The sequence below is a fragment of the Rosa rugosa genome, chromosome 1 (assembly GCF_958449725.1).
Source record: "Rosa rugosa chromosome 1, drRosRugo1.1, whole genome shotgun sequence".
In the NCBI taxonomy this organism is placed as follows: domain Eukaryota; kingdom Viridiplantae; phylum Streptophyta; class Magnoliopsida; order Rosales; family Rosaceae; genus Rosa; species Rosa rugosa.
In genome coordinates, this window is record NC_084820.1 from 29,905,350 (window position 1) to 29,923,595 (window position 18,246).

Sequence of the window (18,246 nt, forward strand, 5' to 3'; positions counted from 1 at the left end):
TTATATAATTCGCCAAGTAATTTTAAATGCATTTTCTCTTGATTTTTTCTTTTTTAAAAGCTTTTATAAACAAAGAAAATTAGAAATATGAAATGAGAACTAAAATGGAAATGAATAATTAAAGTACTATAAATGTGTTTCCATTATTATAAATCTTTGTGGAGAAAAAAAATATTTTCCTTATTAGTTTGCTGTCTTTAACAGTCTTTTTGTATAAGGATACATATGTCATTGAATAATTAAAAATTGAGGGAGGTCTAGTGAGTAGATTAAGAGGTCCCAATAGAAACTCTCTTCATTTATTTGCTACAGAATTTTGAAATATATGAACATGGTTTCGAGTATTTAATAAGCGGAATTGTGGGGATTCACGCTTAACGAACTAAGAGCGTTCGTAACCAATGAACTAAGAGTGTTCATAATAAACGAACTAAGAGCGTTCGTAATCAATGAACTAAGAGTGTTCATAATATTCAGACTAAGAGCGTCCGCAAGCATCAAATTGTGACCATATTAAAACATCATTGTTTGGTCTAATCCAAATATTCTTGGAAATTGATTTCTTAGTAGCATAGCTCGAAAATCTTATTATTTTAGTTTTCGTGGAAGTTTAGCTCCTAAACTAATATATCTTCTCTTCTTATTTTCAGGATGTCGAATGAACCTAGACTCGACTTTCCCATGCTTGACTCAACAGGCTCGGATTACCATAGCTGGGTAACCGATGTTGAAAACCACCTCACTTCAAAGGGAATATTACCCATAATCCAGGAACCTAACCCGGATCTCGTGTTCACACGAACACCTACAAAGCATGCTCAAGCAGTCATTTTGATGCGATGTCATATGGACAAAGCACTCAAATTGGAGTACATGTCAATCAAAGATGCAAGAGAGCTATGGGTAGCGCTAGAAGAGTGCTTTGGCAATGTCCAAGATTCCCTCCTCCCTGACTTGAAGGTTCAATGGAACAATCTGCGCTTCGCTGACTTCAAGTCTGTTGCTGAATATAATTCAGAAGCTCTTCGCCTACAATCCATGTTGAGATTTTGTGGACAACCTGTCACAGAGCAAGAGCTAATTGAGAAAACTCTCTCCACCTTCCCCGTTTCAGCCATTATGGTATCAAAGCAATATCGTACCGAGGTCAATGCTGGACGGATCACGAGGTTTCATCAGCTTATCAATATTATATCTGTAGCTGAGAAACATGATAACATACTCGTGAGGAATTATAATTCAAGGACCATTGGAACTAAGAGCGTTCATGAGGCGAATTATAATACACCCAAAGTAGGGCGCAAGGAGCGGAACCCTAATAAGGGATATGAGGGACGTATGGGTCCATATAACCGCCCTAACAAGGAAGGAAACCGCAAGTTTTGTGCGGATATACGTGGTGACAATCCCACACGTGGGAGAGGTGGTCGTGGTATCCCTGGTCGTGGTGGTGGGGCCATGGGTTGTGGTGGTGGCGCCAACCCTCCTAGGGAACGCCCACAACGTGCACCTCAATTGAAGGGAGGCAACCACAATGATGTGTGTCATCGATGTGGATCAAGTGAGCATTGGTTCAAGCAATGCAAGGCAAGCGAGCAACTAGCTGCAACATATAGGGCATACAGGGACTTGAGGGAGCAAGAAGTATACCTTGCAGAAGAAGAAGATGATGAAGATGTCAATCTCACCATAGAGGACTTCAAAGCTGGAGATGAAGTGCACAAGGATGCCGCAGACTTTGATTAGAATAGTCCTTTTATTTTTCAAGAATTTTGTAATGGCAATATGCCTTAGTCAATAAGTGACAATTGTATTAACTCTTTCTCATGTGGCGCACCCAATGAAATATGATGTCTAGGAAAGTAATTGACATTAGTGGTACTTAAGAGAGCCACGCTCCACCAACATCTCTCTCTACTTTCCTGGTCATATTTGATTGGAGTTATCAAACGGATTGAGTAACTACAATTTGTCTAAGTCTGATTTTCTTTATTTTGGATTAGACTTTTGGGACCTTTGATGTAATCATTGGCTATTTTTATTAATAAAGTATCGTATTATTATTCGATGTCATGGACATGTTTTAATTCCGAACTTTATTATTTTTCAATATGTTTCCTGGAGAGTTGGAATGCCTTGTTGATAGTGGCACCACACATACTATATTGCGACATAGGCAACTATTTCTATGGATGACGCCTAGTCGATCTTCAGTGACAACGATGGCTGGACCAGCACAATTGATTCATGGTCGAGGACCAGCTCAATTTATGTTGCCAAATTGATGGCAGTCTCCTTGAAAGACAAATAGTATTTTTTTGCTACTCCGGTGAGGGTAGTTTCATAGTACACCTGAAGATCTGGTGCTTCAAATTTTCCAAGGGTAAGAGCAGAAGCCATCATAAGACTATCTACCCATTGATCAAGAGTTTTTCTCTTGTCTAGAGCTTTGTCTAGATTTAGCCATATACCATAATTTGTGATTGGTACTCTAAGCATGTTGTCTTCTGGCACAAATCTTTGAGAATTTCTTTCTTCTTTTCTGCCTATAGGTGCTTTAATTTCTGCACAGGGAGTTTCAGTTTTCCCTTTTCTCTAATAATGAAAGTTTTGGAATTGGAGCTTTCTCCATCTTCCATTTCGATATCTTGATAAGGAAGGATTTTTCTTACCTTTCCTGGTTTGAAATTTTTCATTTCCTCGATTAGTTGTTCTAATCGTTCAGTATCTTCGCAGGATTCTGCTTCATCATAGAGTTCATAGAGCTTTTGTGCTCTAAGCATATTTATTGGTCTGTTTAGATCAGCTTCTAATTCTTCTTCAATAATAGGATCTGTTGTTGGTTCTTCAACAGAGAGTTTGGTACCACTAACACTAGCTTCTCTAGTGTTGTAGCTTCTTCTAAGAAGATTTTTGTTTATCCTGATATTTTCAGGACATACGTCACTTTTTCTGTGATCGTCAAATTTTAGACTGATATCTCCAGTCTTTCTGCTTTCATATATTGCCGCTTTGGCATTTTCTGCTGGTTTTTTCAGACCAGATAATTTCCATTCAATAGGAAAAGTTACTTCATTCCAAGTAACCTTGTGAATTTGCTGTGAATGGTTCTTCTGACTGGTGAGGAATCCAGTAGTAAGACCTGGGATATTTGATATCCTTATCTTTGGTTCTACTGTGGTACTCATCAGTTTATAGTATTTTCTGTATACTATTGCAAGTTCTTGCATATCCTTTTTCATTGATATGCCATCTGTCTTGACTTTCAGTCTGAAATAGTGAGCTGCATCTTTCAAGCTGGTTGAGAAATTTGGGAAACAGTTGAAATATTGCATAGAGATGCTTCAAGTGTTCCCAACAGACTTGCTTGAAAATCTGTTAGTCTATTGTCTTGTAAGACACATAGAACTGAACAGTTTATGCCTTCTCAGGCAAGAAGTTTTATGCTTACTTAGACTGCTCCAATATGCATAAATTTATAATTCTTTGTTCTTGCTCTGGCAACTTCATCAGGAGTGATCACTAAGAGATCTGTTTCTCCTGTTGTAGAAGGGGTTGTGAATTCCAATAATTTGAAACGATGGCTATCCATTAGTTCAAACTTTCCCCTTTTGTAGATTTGTTTAAAATCTAACTTTGGAATTGTGGAGTTTTTTTCCCTCCTGTTCAATTTCATTGTATTCGAATTCTTCAGCATTTAGGAGTTGTACTCCTTTCTTTTTCCCAAAGATGCTCATCATTTTGACATCTCTTGCTACCAAGTGTTTTGGTTTGTCATACCTGATACTAGTCAGACTAGTAGAAGGTTCTAGAAAAATCATGCTTGGCGTAGGATTCTTCTCGGGCTTTTCTAATGGTTTGAATCCATTAGCTTTCTTTGATTTTACTGGAGGCTTTTTCTTATCCTTCAGTATATCTTTCATAGAATCCAGCGTTGTTTTGTTGTTTAGTGGTTTTTCTGCCAACACTTGTTAGCTACTCTTCTTCCCTTTTAGGAAGTTCTTTGATATAATCTATTTTGTGCTCCAATTTTTCTAATTGGGCGATTATATTTGGTAACTTATCTAGATGATTTTGATATCTAGATACTTCTTGTATCAAGTTCTGATGTTTTTCATCAGAAGATTTTAGTAGAGAATTCAACTTCTCTAATATCATTTCGTACATTGTCCCCATTGGGGATTCCCCTTTTGAGCTATTTGTAGGCTCTGATACCAATGATTTACGGGTCTAACCGATGCTTAAATAATCAAGAGGTTTTTGTTCCTCTTTTAATGTATAAAAGAGATTTTCAATATTCTTCTCAATCTTATAAATTCTTTTCTGAACTATAAAGATAATATCCCAATAGTCGGGAGTTTCTCTTTTAAGCCTTGATATATAGTCCTTTAATTTTCTCAATTTTTCTCTTTCTTCTGCTAATTATTTGCTAGTATTATTACCGATAGCAACTAACTCAAGTCTGTTGACGATAGAAATTATGAATAGTGAAATAACTGTTTACCTTCGAGTATAGAGGATGGATTTATACCTGTAATATGTCAAACAAACAAACTCAAAAGCATGGGCCCACTACGCTCCGTCAATTTTATTTTTACTGAAGGAAAAGATAAATACTAAAGAGAAAGTAAAAGACTCCTTAAAGACAAAATGTCCTTAAGTGTAAACTTTTGTCCTTAAATGTGTAAAACTAAATGTTGTGGAGTTATTTGTGTTTTGAAATCTTATCAAGGGAGTATATGTAGTTAGCTAAAAATTTAATTGAGTATTAGGGAAGATCTTATTAAAGTCTCTATGGGTAAGTGTGAACAAAAAAAGTGGGTGGGAAGCCCCTAGAATTAGAATAAATGATCAAAAATCCAATTTTTTTAATTTAATTATCGTTACTTATTCTCAGTATCGTCAAACCCTATAATTTTTCTTAGAAGAGAAAATTTTACTAACTGTAATGAATGAGCCAATGTGATATTGATGGACTTTATTTAGGATACCATCCGTAAAATTTTCTCATCTTAAAAAGAGAAATGGAGCTGATCCTCTCATGAGCTCATTTTTGTGCTGAGCTTCCTAAACGTTTTACCAGATGATGCCACGTGTATAAAACCAATATCAAATGGCTCCTATTACTTGAACTCAATTTTTACTTATTATACTTTTCATCAAAACTCAAAATAGTGAAAATACGAGACTCTCGTCTTCATTCAGCGTTCATCAACAACCTCCCAACCCAGGTCATCGCCGGCCACCATCAACCACCCCAGCCAATCGTCACCTCGGCCAGCAATCACCCCAACCCATCTTCTTGCACCAATTTTATCAATTGGGTATCAACAAATTGGACTCTCTCTCAAATTTCTGAGATTGCAGACTGAAGACCATTCCAGGGCCCACTTCGGAACTCTTTCTCCGATCCCTTAGCAAGAACAAGCTGAGGCAAAGCAAGATTAACAATCCTATAGGTATACTCACCAAGAGATGGATCGTTAGCATTTTTCAAGAAACCAAGAACTTGCTGAGGCCGGTTCTGAAATCCCATCCAAGCTTCATCCCCGCTAACAATGTATCCGATGGGAAATCAAAACTTTGCCATACATATATCTCTGACAACAAATTTCCAGTCTCCAAAAGCTGTGCAACAGGATCTTCAACTACTCTGGAAGAATTAGAATACTATACAGTGTTACTCATCTGGGGTCTAAAAATGACCAAAGTACCATTTTCCGTTACCGTCAAGGCTCCATCTGAACCTGGAATTGGGTTTTCTCTGTTGGCGACCTATACAACTATATTTGAAAAAGTGGTGCACCAAATTTCTGAATACCATGCTTTAGAGTTACCGGTGGATGAGTCCTAATTCAAATCTTCCACCGGAAGAAACCAAGGTATTGGAGCGGGTGATGGATTGGATTGGAGATATAGTATCAACTGTAGTGCATAAACTGAACACTAAAAAATGAAAAAGAGAGATAAATAAGATGAAAGGAAGACTCTTCATCTGAGTTAGGACTTATCCAATCATACTTTGCAGAAGCAGCAGATGAAGGAAAAAGAGGAGGGGAATAAAGAAGAACAAACGTAGGCCATTAGATTGAAGAGAGCCACATGGCATCATCTGCTTCAAAGCTTAGGAAACTCAAGTAATAAAAGAGCTTAGGAGAGGATCCACTCCCAGAGGAAATACATATAAGGCAGGGAAATTCCAAAATTTGGCACCAAAATCAACATGGGCGCATGTAAAGCACCCATTCCCAATCTTCTCCTCACCTCTTCTTCTTCTTCCTCCTCCTCAACCCAAAAAACCCTAATTCCCATTTCGAGAACCCCATTACTTACGAGGCGGTTGGTCCTCCTGTCTCTCCCTCTAGCTAACTTTCTGCTTCCAAGTAACAGCAGTGCTGTTGATGCAATCGAGTCCACTTCTGCTGTCGTCACAACCTTCAACCCAATCAGTGATGCGGAGAGAGACGCAAGTGCTGCCATTTCCCGGAGAATATCTGAAGCCTTGGACTTGTTGGAGAGAGGGAGGGACTTCCAGGCCCGCGGTGACTTTGACCAAGCTCTTCTCAGCTTTACTCAGGTTCCCACTTTCTCTCTGTTGCATCAATTTCAGTTTCAAGTGTTTGCATGCATGGGTATTAGACTATTGAGGAATTATCATGTTTATGTTAACTTTAATCTTGTTTAACTAACTTTGTAACTGATGGTTGTTTTGATATTTAACCTTTTTGAGAATCTAACATTTATGTACATATATATAGACACTACGTAAACTAATCCTAAACCAAGTAGAATACTAGACTACCCTTTATGAAGTTATTTAGTTGCAGCCTAAATCTAAACCTTGAAGATGACAAGGCCAATGGGTATTTTGAACTCGTTACGTCCTGCAATCATTGCTTATGTTCGTGTGATAGGCAGTTAGTTGACGGGTTGAAGGTGGGGGGAGAGGGGGTACAAGTTTCTCACCTTCAATTTCCAGATGATACAATTTTCTTCGTTTCTGGAGATGAAACAAAATGGCAGAATTTGCTAGAAATTCGGGATTGCTTCAGTGCAGTGTCTGGGCTAAAAAATTAAAAATAAAAATGAGTTAATACAAAGGTTAGAAAACTGGAAAGTTTCGCCAACTACCCAGGTTGCGAGGCCTTTGAAGTACTTAGGTCTAAGAGGAAGTCGTAGAGCTGCAGACTTTTGGAATCCAGTGGTGGAAAAGGTTGAAAAACACTAGGATAGTTGGAACAAAGCTTTTATTTCGAGGGGGATCGTTTGACATTAATTCAAGGCAGTTTTGGAGAGTTTTACCAGTGCATTACATGTCCTTGTGTTAAATCGCGGAAGAGGTTGCAAGAAGGATAGATGACCTCATGATGGAGCAGAGGAGGCAGGAGAGGGCATTTAATGAGATGGGAGGTAGTCTCTCAGCCCAAAGAATGAGGAGGTCCAGGAGTTGCTAATGTGGCTGCTAGGAATATTGCCTTGTTAGCGAAATGGTTATGGTGATTCCCAATTGAATAAAGTTCACCATGGCATAAAGTGACAAAAAGTAAATTTGCGGTACAAGAAAATGGGTGGATGCGAATATGGCTGTAGAGAGTTAAATAAAATCCCATGAAAGGATATTCTCAATGTTATGGGGGATTCTTAGAGTGCTGCACAGTGAAAGTTAGGAATGGAAGGAGGGTGAGGTTCTGGGAGGGCAAATGAGCAGGGAATATGGTCCTAAAAGATGAATTTTGTATTTCTTGTTAAGATACTTGCAATGAGTTGGAATTTTGGGTTTAGAAGGAATTTGTTTGACCACGAGATGGAGCAATTGATTTCATTGTTATGGGCTGTGGAAGTTGGAATCTACAGCAGGCTTTTGTTGCAAATCCTATTTGAGGTTTCCATGTGAAGATACTTGTATCCCAACATTTGAGCCAAGCAGCTTTGATTTGGAAACCCGAAGTTCCACCCCAAGTCAAAGATTTGGTGTTGGATTGCAGCCCCTGCTAAAATGCTTGTGACTTGCTCCAAATAAAGAGGTGCTTGTTTATTTCCAAATTGGTGCATGTGCCAAAAGATGAGTAGAAGTTCTGATCATGTTTTGATTCACTATGAAGTAGCTCAGAAGCTTTGGTCTAGTCTATTTAGTGAAGCTGAAATGGCATGGAATCCTGCGGCAGGGTAGTACTCTCTGTTAAGCACAGCAACAAGGTGTGTTTTTTGAGAAATGAAAAGAGAAAAAGCTTTGTGAAATTGCAGTATTCGGGTAAATTGGCTGGAGAGTTTTGGGTTCTGGTAGCCGTAAAGAAGAATGGGGTAACATAGTGTTTAACTAAATTGAGGTTTCAACCTCGAGGCTTATTATATTGGTCATATATGGCAATACTTTTCAAGGTTAAGTTGAGCTAGTTGGTTTTGCAACTTTAAAAAGCAAACAGACTACTTGCCTTTAGGCATGGGGTTGCACAATAGCTGGCATGACCATATCACCTTTATCTACTCCCCGATAAGTAATACTAGCTTTGGATGGTGCATCTTAAAATGATCTTGACATCTGTATTTATTCTCTCTATCTCTATTCCTCCTTCAGTCCTTCTCTCTGTGTTTCTCGTTGCTTTTGTGGTTTTTGTGTTGTTGCAATTGGTACTACGTGAAAACCGACTCCTGTTGTGGTTTGACAGTGATAATAGGAAAGAGAATTGAGTCCAATTCATTCTTGGTATCTTTTGTGCATCATTTTAGTGTACATGAGTTATAACAGGCTAAACGAAAAAGGTAAGGTAGCATACATAGTCAACAGAAAAGTCCAATAAAATTACTAGCCTTAAAATTTTGATCATTGCAGGTTTAGGATTACAGGGTCAGTTATGGTGCGTTTTGCATCGACCAGAATACCTAGAGTTTCAGACCATTTCTTCTAATTACACATGTCAAGTCTAATGTCTATTTTATACTTTGCACTATTGGCCCCAAAAAGATTGGCCATTATACACTAGATAGAATAAAACAAGATTTGCATTTGAAATGCCCGCATCTCATTTCAGGTGATTGAGAAGTACAAGGAATTTGCATTTTCAGACTATGCAAGAGTAGGCAGAGCACTGACTTTGTATGAAGTTGGCAACAGAGATGATGCAATTGCAGAGATGGAGGATGTTTCCATGTCTTTGAAGGGATATCCAGGTACTGCATAGATATTGCATTCCTGGCCTAAGCAGAGAAAATCCTTAACTATTTAATGAAATCATGTTTTGTTGGGGTTTTTCTGCAGAAGTGCATGCAGCTCTGGCCGCAGCGTTGTATGTAGACAAACATGCTCCACTGCTCGCAGAAAACCAGTTCACAATTGCAACTCTTCTTGATCCTCACTATACAGACCTCTCATACGTAAAAGACACAAAACATTGGCCTCCGAGTTTGGTTAGTTCATTGCAACACTTTATCACACTTTCCTAGACGCTTGTATAGCTGAATTGAAGTTGATGTATTCTCTTACAAAACCAAACACCGAAGGCGTGTTTGGTATCTATTGGTCACTTGCAAATATTTATAGTAAGATCCTTTCGTTGTAATACCAAAAATGAATATATAGATGATATACGGGAATACATTCATGTTGCTTATACAAATACTGTGCTACTATCTTATCGTGCCAGTCATTAATTCTTTGGAAATGGTATTGGTGGATGCAGGATTCTGATATCTTTGCTATCTTAATGATTGGAGACAATGTTCTGTTTTATTTCCTTTTGTATCATATCAGAAACTCATAAGCTTAATGCCTCCTTCTGTACTAATGCTTGTTGATACATCTTTGGTACTGGAGATAGTGCTAAGAATTATGAGTCCAAATGTGAAAGAGTTCTCCTTGGTTAGGCACTTATGCTAAGAATAAAAACTTGAAGGAGTTGGAAGGAGGTGAAACGTTAGTGGGTGTTATTTCATTACCGTTGAAGATGTCTCACATCATCAATTTTTTTCCCCACTAGTCTCTCCACTGCCCATGGTTGTGCTGAGTTGCTGTACTGTCTTGGTAATGTTTGATATGATTATATACAAGAGCTTTTAAATTGCCGTGGCAAAAGTCAAAAATAGTGAAGCATGCTAAATCTATTCACACTCAGTTTTGTTTGGCAGTACAAGTTATATGACTCACTGTTATTGAAACTATGTTGGAGTTCATTTCCAGCATTCCTTTTAAGTGACCTCTCTGTAGATTTACAATTTTGGAGACATTATACACTACTGAGTGTTGATATGCCTCATAAAGGACCGTTCACGTGACGCGGTAATCGAGCCACATACATGATCTGCTGGAAAATAGAAAGGTGGCACCCAAGGGTCTTTAGGCATCTCATCCTCTTTCCTCTAACTTAGGCATCTCAGTTTCTTTGAGAATAATCTCCAGGCGGTCCATAATTCACGTGTTTTGTGTGTAGTTAGACAAGTTTTTGTTAATCACGTTGTTGCTATAGGTGTTATTTTGTATGGGGGTTGCTGGATCAGCTTGGTTAAATTCAACTCCATCATCAAGTATATCTACCAACCATTGTTAGATTAGTGTTCTTTTAATGGAGGAGGAGCTCCACTTTTGACTATGCCAAAGGCATGTGCTAGTTTGGTAATGTAGCATTGCCACTGTGAAGCTGCAAGAATTTTCCCCTCTTCACCTTGCTTTGCTTTCGTGCCAAAACAAGTAAACAACCTTTGGTGGCCGAAATTGTGGACCTTTTGAGTATTGTACTCCTGCCATTCAAATGTCAAGGCCAATTCTAATGATACTGATGCTGTGCCCATGATCTTTGTTCTACTCTTTTTCAGAAAATGATATCGTCAATGATGATGTTTCACATCACCTATCCACACATCCCTCTCGTTTGTAGAGAGCAGTATCGCTCAATGCTTTTATCATTTGTCAATTTTGAAAAGTAAAGATCGCTGTCTTAGGCTCTTAGCTAGATTCTTATCCATAAAACAAAAGAACTATTTGTGTTCTAGCAAGCCTAACTACATGTCTAACAAAGAAAAGAAGGCAGACCGAGCTCGTGAATTGTTTCTATGCCGGCCGCCCCATCGATCAACCGGTCAGGTAGCCGGTTTGTTCACTAGGATGGGGGCTAGAAAGTAGAGGAAAATGTTGTTTGGAAAACAACTAAAAACAAGAAATATGTTTTGCAACTGATCACTGCTTTACTCAAATACTGGATATACAAAATCCTAGTGCTGAGGGAGGAATCGTGCATCAGATTTGCCAACAAGTTACAACTGATCACTGCTTTACTCAAATGCTGGATATACAGAAGTTTAGTGCTGAGGGAGGAATCGTGCATGAGATTTGCCAACAAGTTGAATGAAGTTGTCTACGAGATAAGGCGAAATTGGAGAAGAATTTTGTCAATAAGTTTAGGGTGAATTTAGTCCAACGTCAGATTTGTATTATTGGGTTTGGGTATATTGGAATGTTGTCCTAAGTTGCATCAAATCCTAGTAGAAGTAAAAGTACACAAATTGCATCATTAAATCAGCTAATGTGGTTTGAGTAGATGATAGAAATAAGCAAATGTGAAATGAGATACACATTGATAGTTTGTGGTACCTCTACAGAAGCCAAGAGGCCAACCATAGGCAATAATTAAATATTCAAAGACGATTTTGTAAGCTAGACCATTGAGATTAATTGCTTGGAGTCCTGAGACCACTTGGTTCTAAGGAGTTTGAGTAACATTCTCGCCTTCGCTTTGGTGCTATTGCTGCACTGGCTCTGCATAAGCAATAGTAACTGAGTCAACACTCCGGCGCTAATGGCTTCCTCTCGTGCCGATAAAGAATCATTGCACACAATCAAAAGTGAGGTAACGGCACTCTCACTCCCTCGGTGGTGTTCATGGTCATCATCAACATTGGACCACGATACCCTGAAAACCATCTTAACAAGAGCATGAATGCCATTGCCACCGGTGCCATTATTGTTATTACTATTAAGCAATTCCTCTTTTCCACTCTCTACTCCTAAAAGCCTCTCAATTATCGCCGTTGCCAATGGCGCCAAGCTTCTTTCGCGCTTTTCGGTCCTAGTAATGTATGTCACTAGTCCATTTAACATGCCATTTCTGACCAAAGACTCTATGTTATCTTCAAAGGAAGACAATGTTGACACGGCTCTGATTGCAGCATCTGCAGCCTCCTCCTCCGAATCACTCGGGTGAAGAATTAGCTGAACCAGCTGAGTCAAGATCCCCTGGTTCTTTCCAAGAACAACACGCAGCCCTTTTGTTCTGCTGCTGCTGCTCTCTGATGCTGAAACTGCCTCTATAAGGTGGCATAAGTTGATTCTGATGAATGCAGAGCCGCCCGCCAACAAGACTTCGAAAGATGACAATTTACTCTCTTCTTTCAAAATATTTAGAGGCTCGAACCCACCCCCTAGAGGCAGCAGTATCAGAACACGAGAGAGCGCAAGCTCAACAAACTTGATGTAGTAGTACTCTTCACTGATGAGTAGTACTCTGGCTTCTGGAACTAGTCCAAAGACTAGTTCTAGTAGCAAAGGCAAGTACCCGAGCTGCAGTAGCAAGTAATTTGTGGACGGTGAAGATGAAATCTTTTCGAGTGCTTGAACCTTGTTCTCGAAGGCAAACTCACGAGACTCTAGTACGTGTTTGAGTGAAGCTAAAGAATCAGTAGTTGTGGTTTCCAAGTGACAATGATCATCAGAATGATTCGAGTTTTGAGTTTGACTACCCATTTGCAGCCACTGAGTGATCAAATGGCGAAGAGTGTGATTCGGAACCATGGTGATTGGATCATCAAGCTTCTGCATTGTGACTGGACATGTCAGATTACCAGCAGCCAGCCATTGTTGAATGCTCGACCTGTCATAGGTTAGGCCTGTGCATAGAGTCACTGGATCTTTGAACAGCTCCAGACTAATTGGGCATATAAACAGCTCAGGTATGCACATCATTTCAAATCAAATTAACCTACTGATACAGGTAAATAAGAACTGGGTTATATTATTTACCCAAAAATAACAATTGGGTATGCTCAAAATGTCATCTTTTCCGGAGCTTAGAGATTGAAATGTAAGTGGAGGCAGAAAGCTGTAATGAGGAAAGAGTGAAGAGCTCAGTCCGCTAAAGAGCACAGAGAACTGAGAGACAAGGGAAATGAGACTAATGCAGTATTAGTTGGAGGAATCAGATGAGAACACCAAGAGCCAAACAGAAGAGGCAGGATCGGTTGGTCAGAAAATAGACCTTATCCTAGTGAAAGAGTTGGAGACTGTAACCAAGAATATAGAATGATTGCCAAAATATGGTCCCTCCATGTCTCTCTCATTTTGCAATTGTATTGAACACAGTCAAACTGACCCATCAAATACCAGAGAGAATTGTTAATGTTGTTGAAGTTTGAATCCCACCAATAAGACTTTGAAAGTAATAAATCATGGCAGTGACAGAAACAGAGAGAGAGAATTGTGACATTGACATATGAGGCAGTGTAAATAGTAGACTGGTCACAGGGTTGAAGAGAGTATATTCCACCATATTGGTATAAAAATCAAGAATCCACCTTTTGTTAACTAGTTAGTCAAGATTAAAAAAGGAAAGATAACAACTATGATGCATGAAGCATTTATAACTACTTTTATGACTAGAATTCTCATAATAAGAATTGTAATTAATAAAAGGTGGATTCTTGATAGTTAGCATTTTTTGGACAACTAGTTAGCATTTATTTCTAGTCATGAAAGTGGAGAAATAAAATGCTAACCGGTGTAATAAATGATTAAAAGGAAGGGAAATAAATTAGGTGGAAATGAAAAAAACTCCAACATCAAAGTTTTTTGTTGTTGTTCTTCTAGTAATAATAAACCAATACCTTGACCTAGTGCTCTGCTAGGGTTTATCGTTGGCCTTCCTCCTTCAACAAAATACTCAAAATTTTCAAACCTCAATGGTCACTGCCATTGCTAGCCGTGTGGCTAACTCTCTATTTCTTTTTGCTGCTTTCAATCTGGCGCTTGGTGTACCGCCTTGGACAAGGATGTCGAGGGTGCTGTTTGAGACATGGCTGATCTGAGGTCAAGCTCCAAGGGCGTGGAATTGTATTGGTTTGTGGCGGATCAGCTAGTCTAGATCCTGGATCGAGGTCGTCCGGTTGGCGTCAGCAATGGGAGTATTGATAGTGTCCAATCGGATCCACAAACTGGCATTCTCTTTGACAACAACATTGAGGGAAGTGGTGGTGTTGCTTGCTGGGCCGGTGTTGGTGGACGGATTGCACTGACGTAGTTGGAGGTAAGGGCAGCTTGCATCTGCTCGGGGTCTATTCATGATGAAGATTTGGAAAGCAGTTCAGTTTGGTGGCTTCACGGGGATGTGATAGATTGCTTGGATCGAGTTGCAGACACTGATGGCGTGGTGCAATGTCCTGATGGTTGTGCTAGATCGGGATTGGTCTCCAGTTAGGGAGCTGTTTTGCTACACGGCAGTGTTCATTCGACTTTGTGGGTTGGAGGATGAAGATGATGGAGCAGTGGCCCCGACGGCGAGTATCGGCGGCAACACGACTTGTGGCTTTTGGCTTGAGAGACACTTGTGGGACTCAATGGGCTAGGGATTTGGTTTACCCTAATCTTTGGGCCTGCATTTGGAGTGGCGGGACCTCTTGAGCATTGAACTGATCGGTGGGCCTCAGCTTTGGGCTCACTGTTCTAGGGTTTCAAGTGGACTGGATTACCCTTTTGCTATGGGGTTGGATGGATTGGGTCTCTATGGCCCATAGTACTGTTTAATTTTTGTTTGGGTCGCAAAAACCAAAGCCTTAGTTGAAACCATTTTATGTCTGCTTCGAGGTTTATAGGTCTTTGTTAGAATAATGGTGCGTGTACTGGGGGTATGTTGGGTTCCTATGCTTTTCTAGGATAGGATGTTAGGATGCTCTAAGAAATGATTCTTTCTGTCGACCTCGTAGGGGTATTTCATTTTTGTACTGCTTGCTGAATCTAATGAATGAGTTTACCCCTTTCGTAATTATAAACCGTTAATGTTAATGTTAATGTTAATAGAATAATAGGTATTAAGTTTATCATCATTATCAACAATACATGATACACCCAATCAATCAAACAAACCAAATTCGAATGAAATTTGAATGGTCAAATTCAACAAAGTTTAAGCTTGGAATAATTACGAGGAGTATATACCATTTGAAATTTGTTTGTTGATGGAATATATAGTTCTTTTTTCTTATATATATATATATATATAGTCCATCTACGGTGCGGACGGTACTGATTTCCCATTTTTCCCCACTTTCCGATCACATTTTCACATCTTAACCGTTCAGTTTTTAGGTCCTAATGTATAGATCACCTCTGCACAATTTCAGCCAATTTGGTGATCGTTAAGGTATCCAAAACTGCAAATTACAACAAAGTACACGAACGGTTCCGGTTCGACAGATTCGGTTCGTTCGTGTAAATTGCAGTTTTGGATGCCTTAACGATCACCAAATAGGCTGAAATTTTGCAGAGATGATCTATACATTAGGACCTAAAAACTGAATGGTTAAGATCAAAATATGTGATCGGAAAGTGGGTGAAAACCGGAAATCCGTACCGAAATTTAGGTACGGACGTCCGCACCTGAGAAAAATCCTATATATATATATATATATATATATATATATATCCTTCTTTGATTGAAGAAGAAAGAAGAGAGTTGGATTCGAACGAAAGACCATTTTAGTAGAGAGAATTCCTATGAAATTACCATAACTACGGTCCAATATGATTATGACCTTAAGTTACAGGGCTAGCTCTAAGTGGTAGTCAAAGTTGAATGCATGCACGGACACCCTTGTAAACATGACTTTCTTCTACTCAAACAACAATTAGGAATATAATCCAATCCACCTAATCATACCACTTAGGTATTGGCTCTATTCTTGGACGTTTGACTGGCCAAACTTTCATACCATATTAATCAAGGCCAAACATTATGTTAAAAAAAAAAAAAAACTGTGTTTTTTTTGTTTCTTTTTGATACTTTTTCATGAAAAAAAAAATAACCAAAGTGTAAGACATATCCAAAAAAAAATTTTGGTTTTCCAAATCTTTGTGAGAAAATGGTTCTTAAACATGCTATACTTTACACCGGAACTTAAAGACAACATTTGATACAATTTTTTGGGTAAAAAAGAAGAAGTGGGTCAAAATATTTGTTCCCTTAGTCTAAGCACACTAGAGAGAAACAACAACTATAAGTAATTCTTCTCAAATTAAGCATATATTTCCAACACATGAGTCTCAAAATAGCGTATTATATAATTTTTAGGTAGAAAGAAGTTGTGTTTCTCTTGAAATAAAATTTATGGAATTTAATTTAAATCACAAATTAGTACGACTTCACCTTATAGATATCATTCTTTGAATAAGATATACACAAAGCAAAATCCTTTTGCAAAAAGCTTGGAAAAGTATTTCTCTAACTCAGCAATGGTTTTTATTATTATAGCCGAACACCATAAAAAGTATCCGTAATTTCATTTTTAATAATTAACTCATAAAAAAAGAAATTAGGAGAAGTGATAGTAAATGTTCTCTAATCACTCAAATATGATAAATTGAAAATTGATTTGATTGATTATGAACTTTTTTAAGCATCGAAGGTGGATTGTGTCACCTTGGACACCAAATGCTATAAATAAAGTGTTTCAATAAAGCCCCAACATGCTAAATTTGATAGAAAAAGGCACCTTGAGAAAACGAACTGTAGTGTCTCCCCAACAATGAGATTGATATTTGATAGAAAAGGCACCTCGGGGAGATTGATATTAGAGCTTCTAGAGAAAGAGAAAGAGCCAAACAACAAAGAGACAAAGTAAAGCCCGCAAATGAAAAGAATATTTGGTCTTTGAATACTATCTTGTCTGCCATTGGAACAATTCAAATTCCACTAATAATAGATTATCAATGGTGGTTGTTTATTTGGTAAACTTTATCGATGATGGTTTTGGTTGCATATATATATATATATGAATATATGATCAAATTTTGGTCAATCATCACCATATGTAATGTGTGGACAAAAGCAATATTATATTAGCAAGCAGGTGAGGGGCGCACGTAAACCTACGTTCTTAACCTTCTTCTTCTTCTTTTTTTTTTTTTTTTTTAAGTATAAACTATTTTTTTTCCACCCCACCTCATGATGTGGATAAAATTTGAACTAATGACTTCCAAACAAGACAAACTCTCAAACCAAGAGCCTTGCAAAATTGAGGCAAAAGTCTATTACATCTCTTGAAAAAATAAAGACTTAAACAGAATTGGCGATCTATTGATCCCAGCCAAATTTGAAGTCTTCAACCCTTCACTCTAGATCATCTTCTTGATCTTCTTGTTTCACATAGTGAGCTTCTCTTGATTCACAATATGCTTTGCAGGCGGTGACAATTTCTTCACGAGCTCTACAAATACGTGCCCAATGACCGGATACTCTACATCTGGAACATTCATCTCTGTGCTCAGACTCCATTGATTGAGGCGCTTTGAAAGCGTCATAAGGATGCCTCTTAAGTGTTGGTGGCGACACCAACATGGCCAGAGGCGTTGCCTCCCTCTCTCTTTCCACGTTAATCTCTTCGGTTCCGTGTTCGCCTATTTTGGTGGTTACCTTCCTTAGTAGAGCGATTATATGGACTAGTACGTCCAAAAGTATCCCCAAGATTAGGGTTTCGCTCTTGGCGCCCTCTCTTAGGGGCGCCTATAATTAGACTCCAGAATATGCTCTGTTTTCACGGATCTTGAATTATAGTTCTTTACAAGGATGTTGTCATGCTTTTCAGCAACATTCATAGCTCCAATGAGCTCATGAAATCTTGTAATCCGTCCTGCAGTAACATCAATTTGATAGTTCTTAGCAACCATCAATGTAGAGACGGAGAAGGTAGATAGAGTCTTTTTAATCAACATTACATCTGTGATATCTTTTCCATAGAATTCCATCAATGATTTAATGTGAAGTGCTTCCGAGTTGTATTCAAGAACTGTCTTGAAATCACAGAAGCGAAGGCTATGCCATCTCACTTCGAGGTCAAGAAGCAGGGAGTCACGGACGTTGCCAAATCTTTCTTCGAGTGAGACCCACAGCCTTCTGGGGTCTTCTTCATTCATATATTCGTACTGGAGCGAATCATGCATATGACGAGTCATTAGGATGATGGCTTTCGCCTTATTTGCCTCCAAGGCTGCTC

General features: G+C 38.6%; 2 protein-coding genes across 2 annotated transcripts; one reads left to right on the forward strand and one right to left on the reverse strand.

The window, feature by feature from the left end:
• Positions 1 to 6,174: 6,174 nt before the first annotated feature.
• Positions 6,175 to 9,640, forward strand: LOC133724581 (uncharacterized). The gene is made up of 3 exons (XM_062151338.1): positions 6,175 to 6,577; positions 9,030 to 9,168; positions 9,257 to 9,640. The coding sequence occupies exons 1-3, from the start codon at positions 6,224 to 6,226 to the stop codon at positions 9,439 to 9,441; spliced, it is 678 nt and encodes a 225-aa protein (XP_062007322.1). The 5' UTR covers positions 6,175 to 6,223; the 3' UTR covers positions 9,442 to 9,640.
• Positions 9,641 to 11,519: 1,879 nt separating this feature from the next.
• LOC133734903 (U-box domain-containing protein 25-like) lies at positions 11,520 to 13,293 on the reverse strand. The gene has a single exon (XM_062162534.1). It carries the CDS (start codon positions 12,947 to 12,949, stop codon positions 11,645 to 11,647), a length of 1,305 nt encoding a protein of 434 aa, XP_062018518.1. The 5' UTR covers positions 12,950 to 13,293; the 3' UTR covers positions 11,520 to 11,644.
• Between the last annotated feature and the right edge of the window lie 4,953 nt (positions 13,294 to 18,246).

What these genes read in the sequence shown, in the direction of transcription:
- LOC133734903 (XM_062162534.1), bottom strand. Translation starts at nt 12,949, where the DNA reads ATGATGTGCATACCTGAGCTGTTTATATGCCCAATTAGTCTGGAGCTG.
- LOC133724581 (XM_062151338.1), top strand. Translation starts at nt 6,224, where the DNA reads ATGGGCGCATGTAAAGCACCCATTCCCAATCTTCTCCTCACCTCTTCT. An exon ending in CTCTTCTCAGCTTTACTCAG is followed by an intron (nt 6,578 to 9,029) that starts GTTCCCACTTTC and finishes ATCTCATTTCAG; the next exon opens with GTGATTGAGAAGTACAAGGA. An exon ending in GTCTTTGAAGGGATATCCAG is followed by an intron (nt 9,169 to 9,256) that starts GTACTGCATAGA and finishes GTTTTTCTGCAG; the next exon opens with AAGTGCATGCAGCTCTGGCC.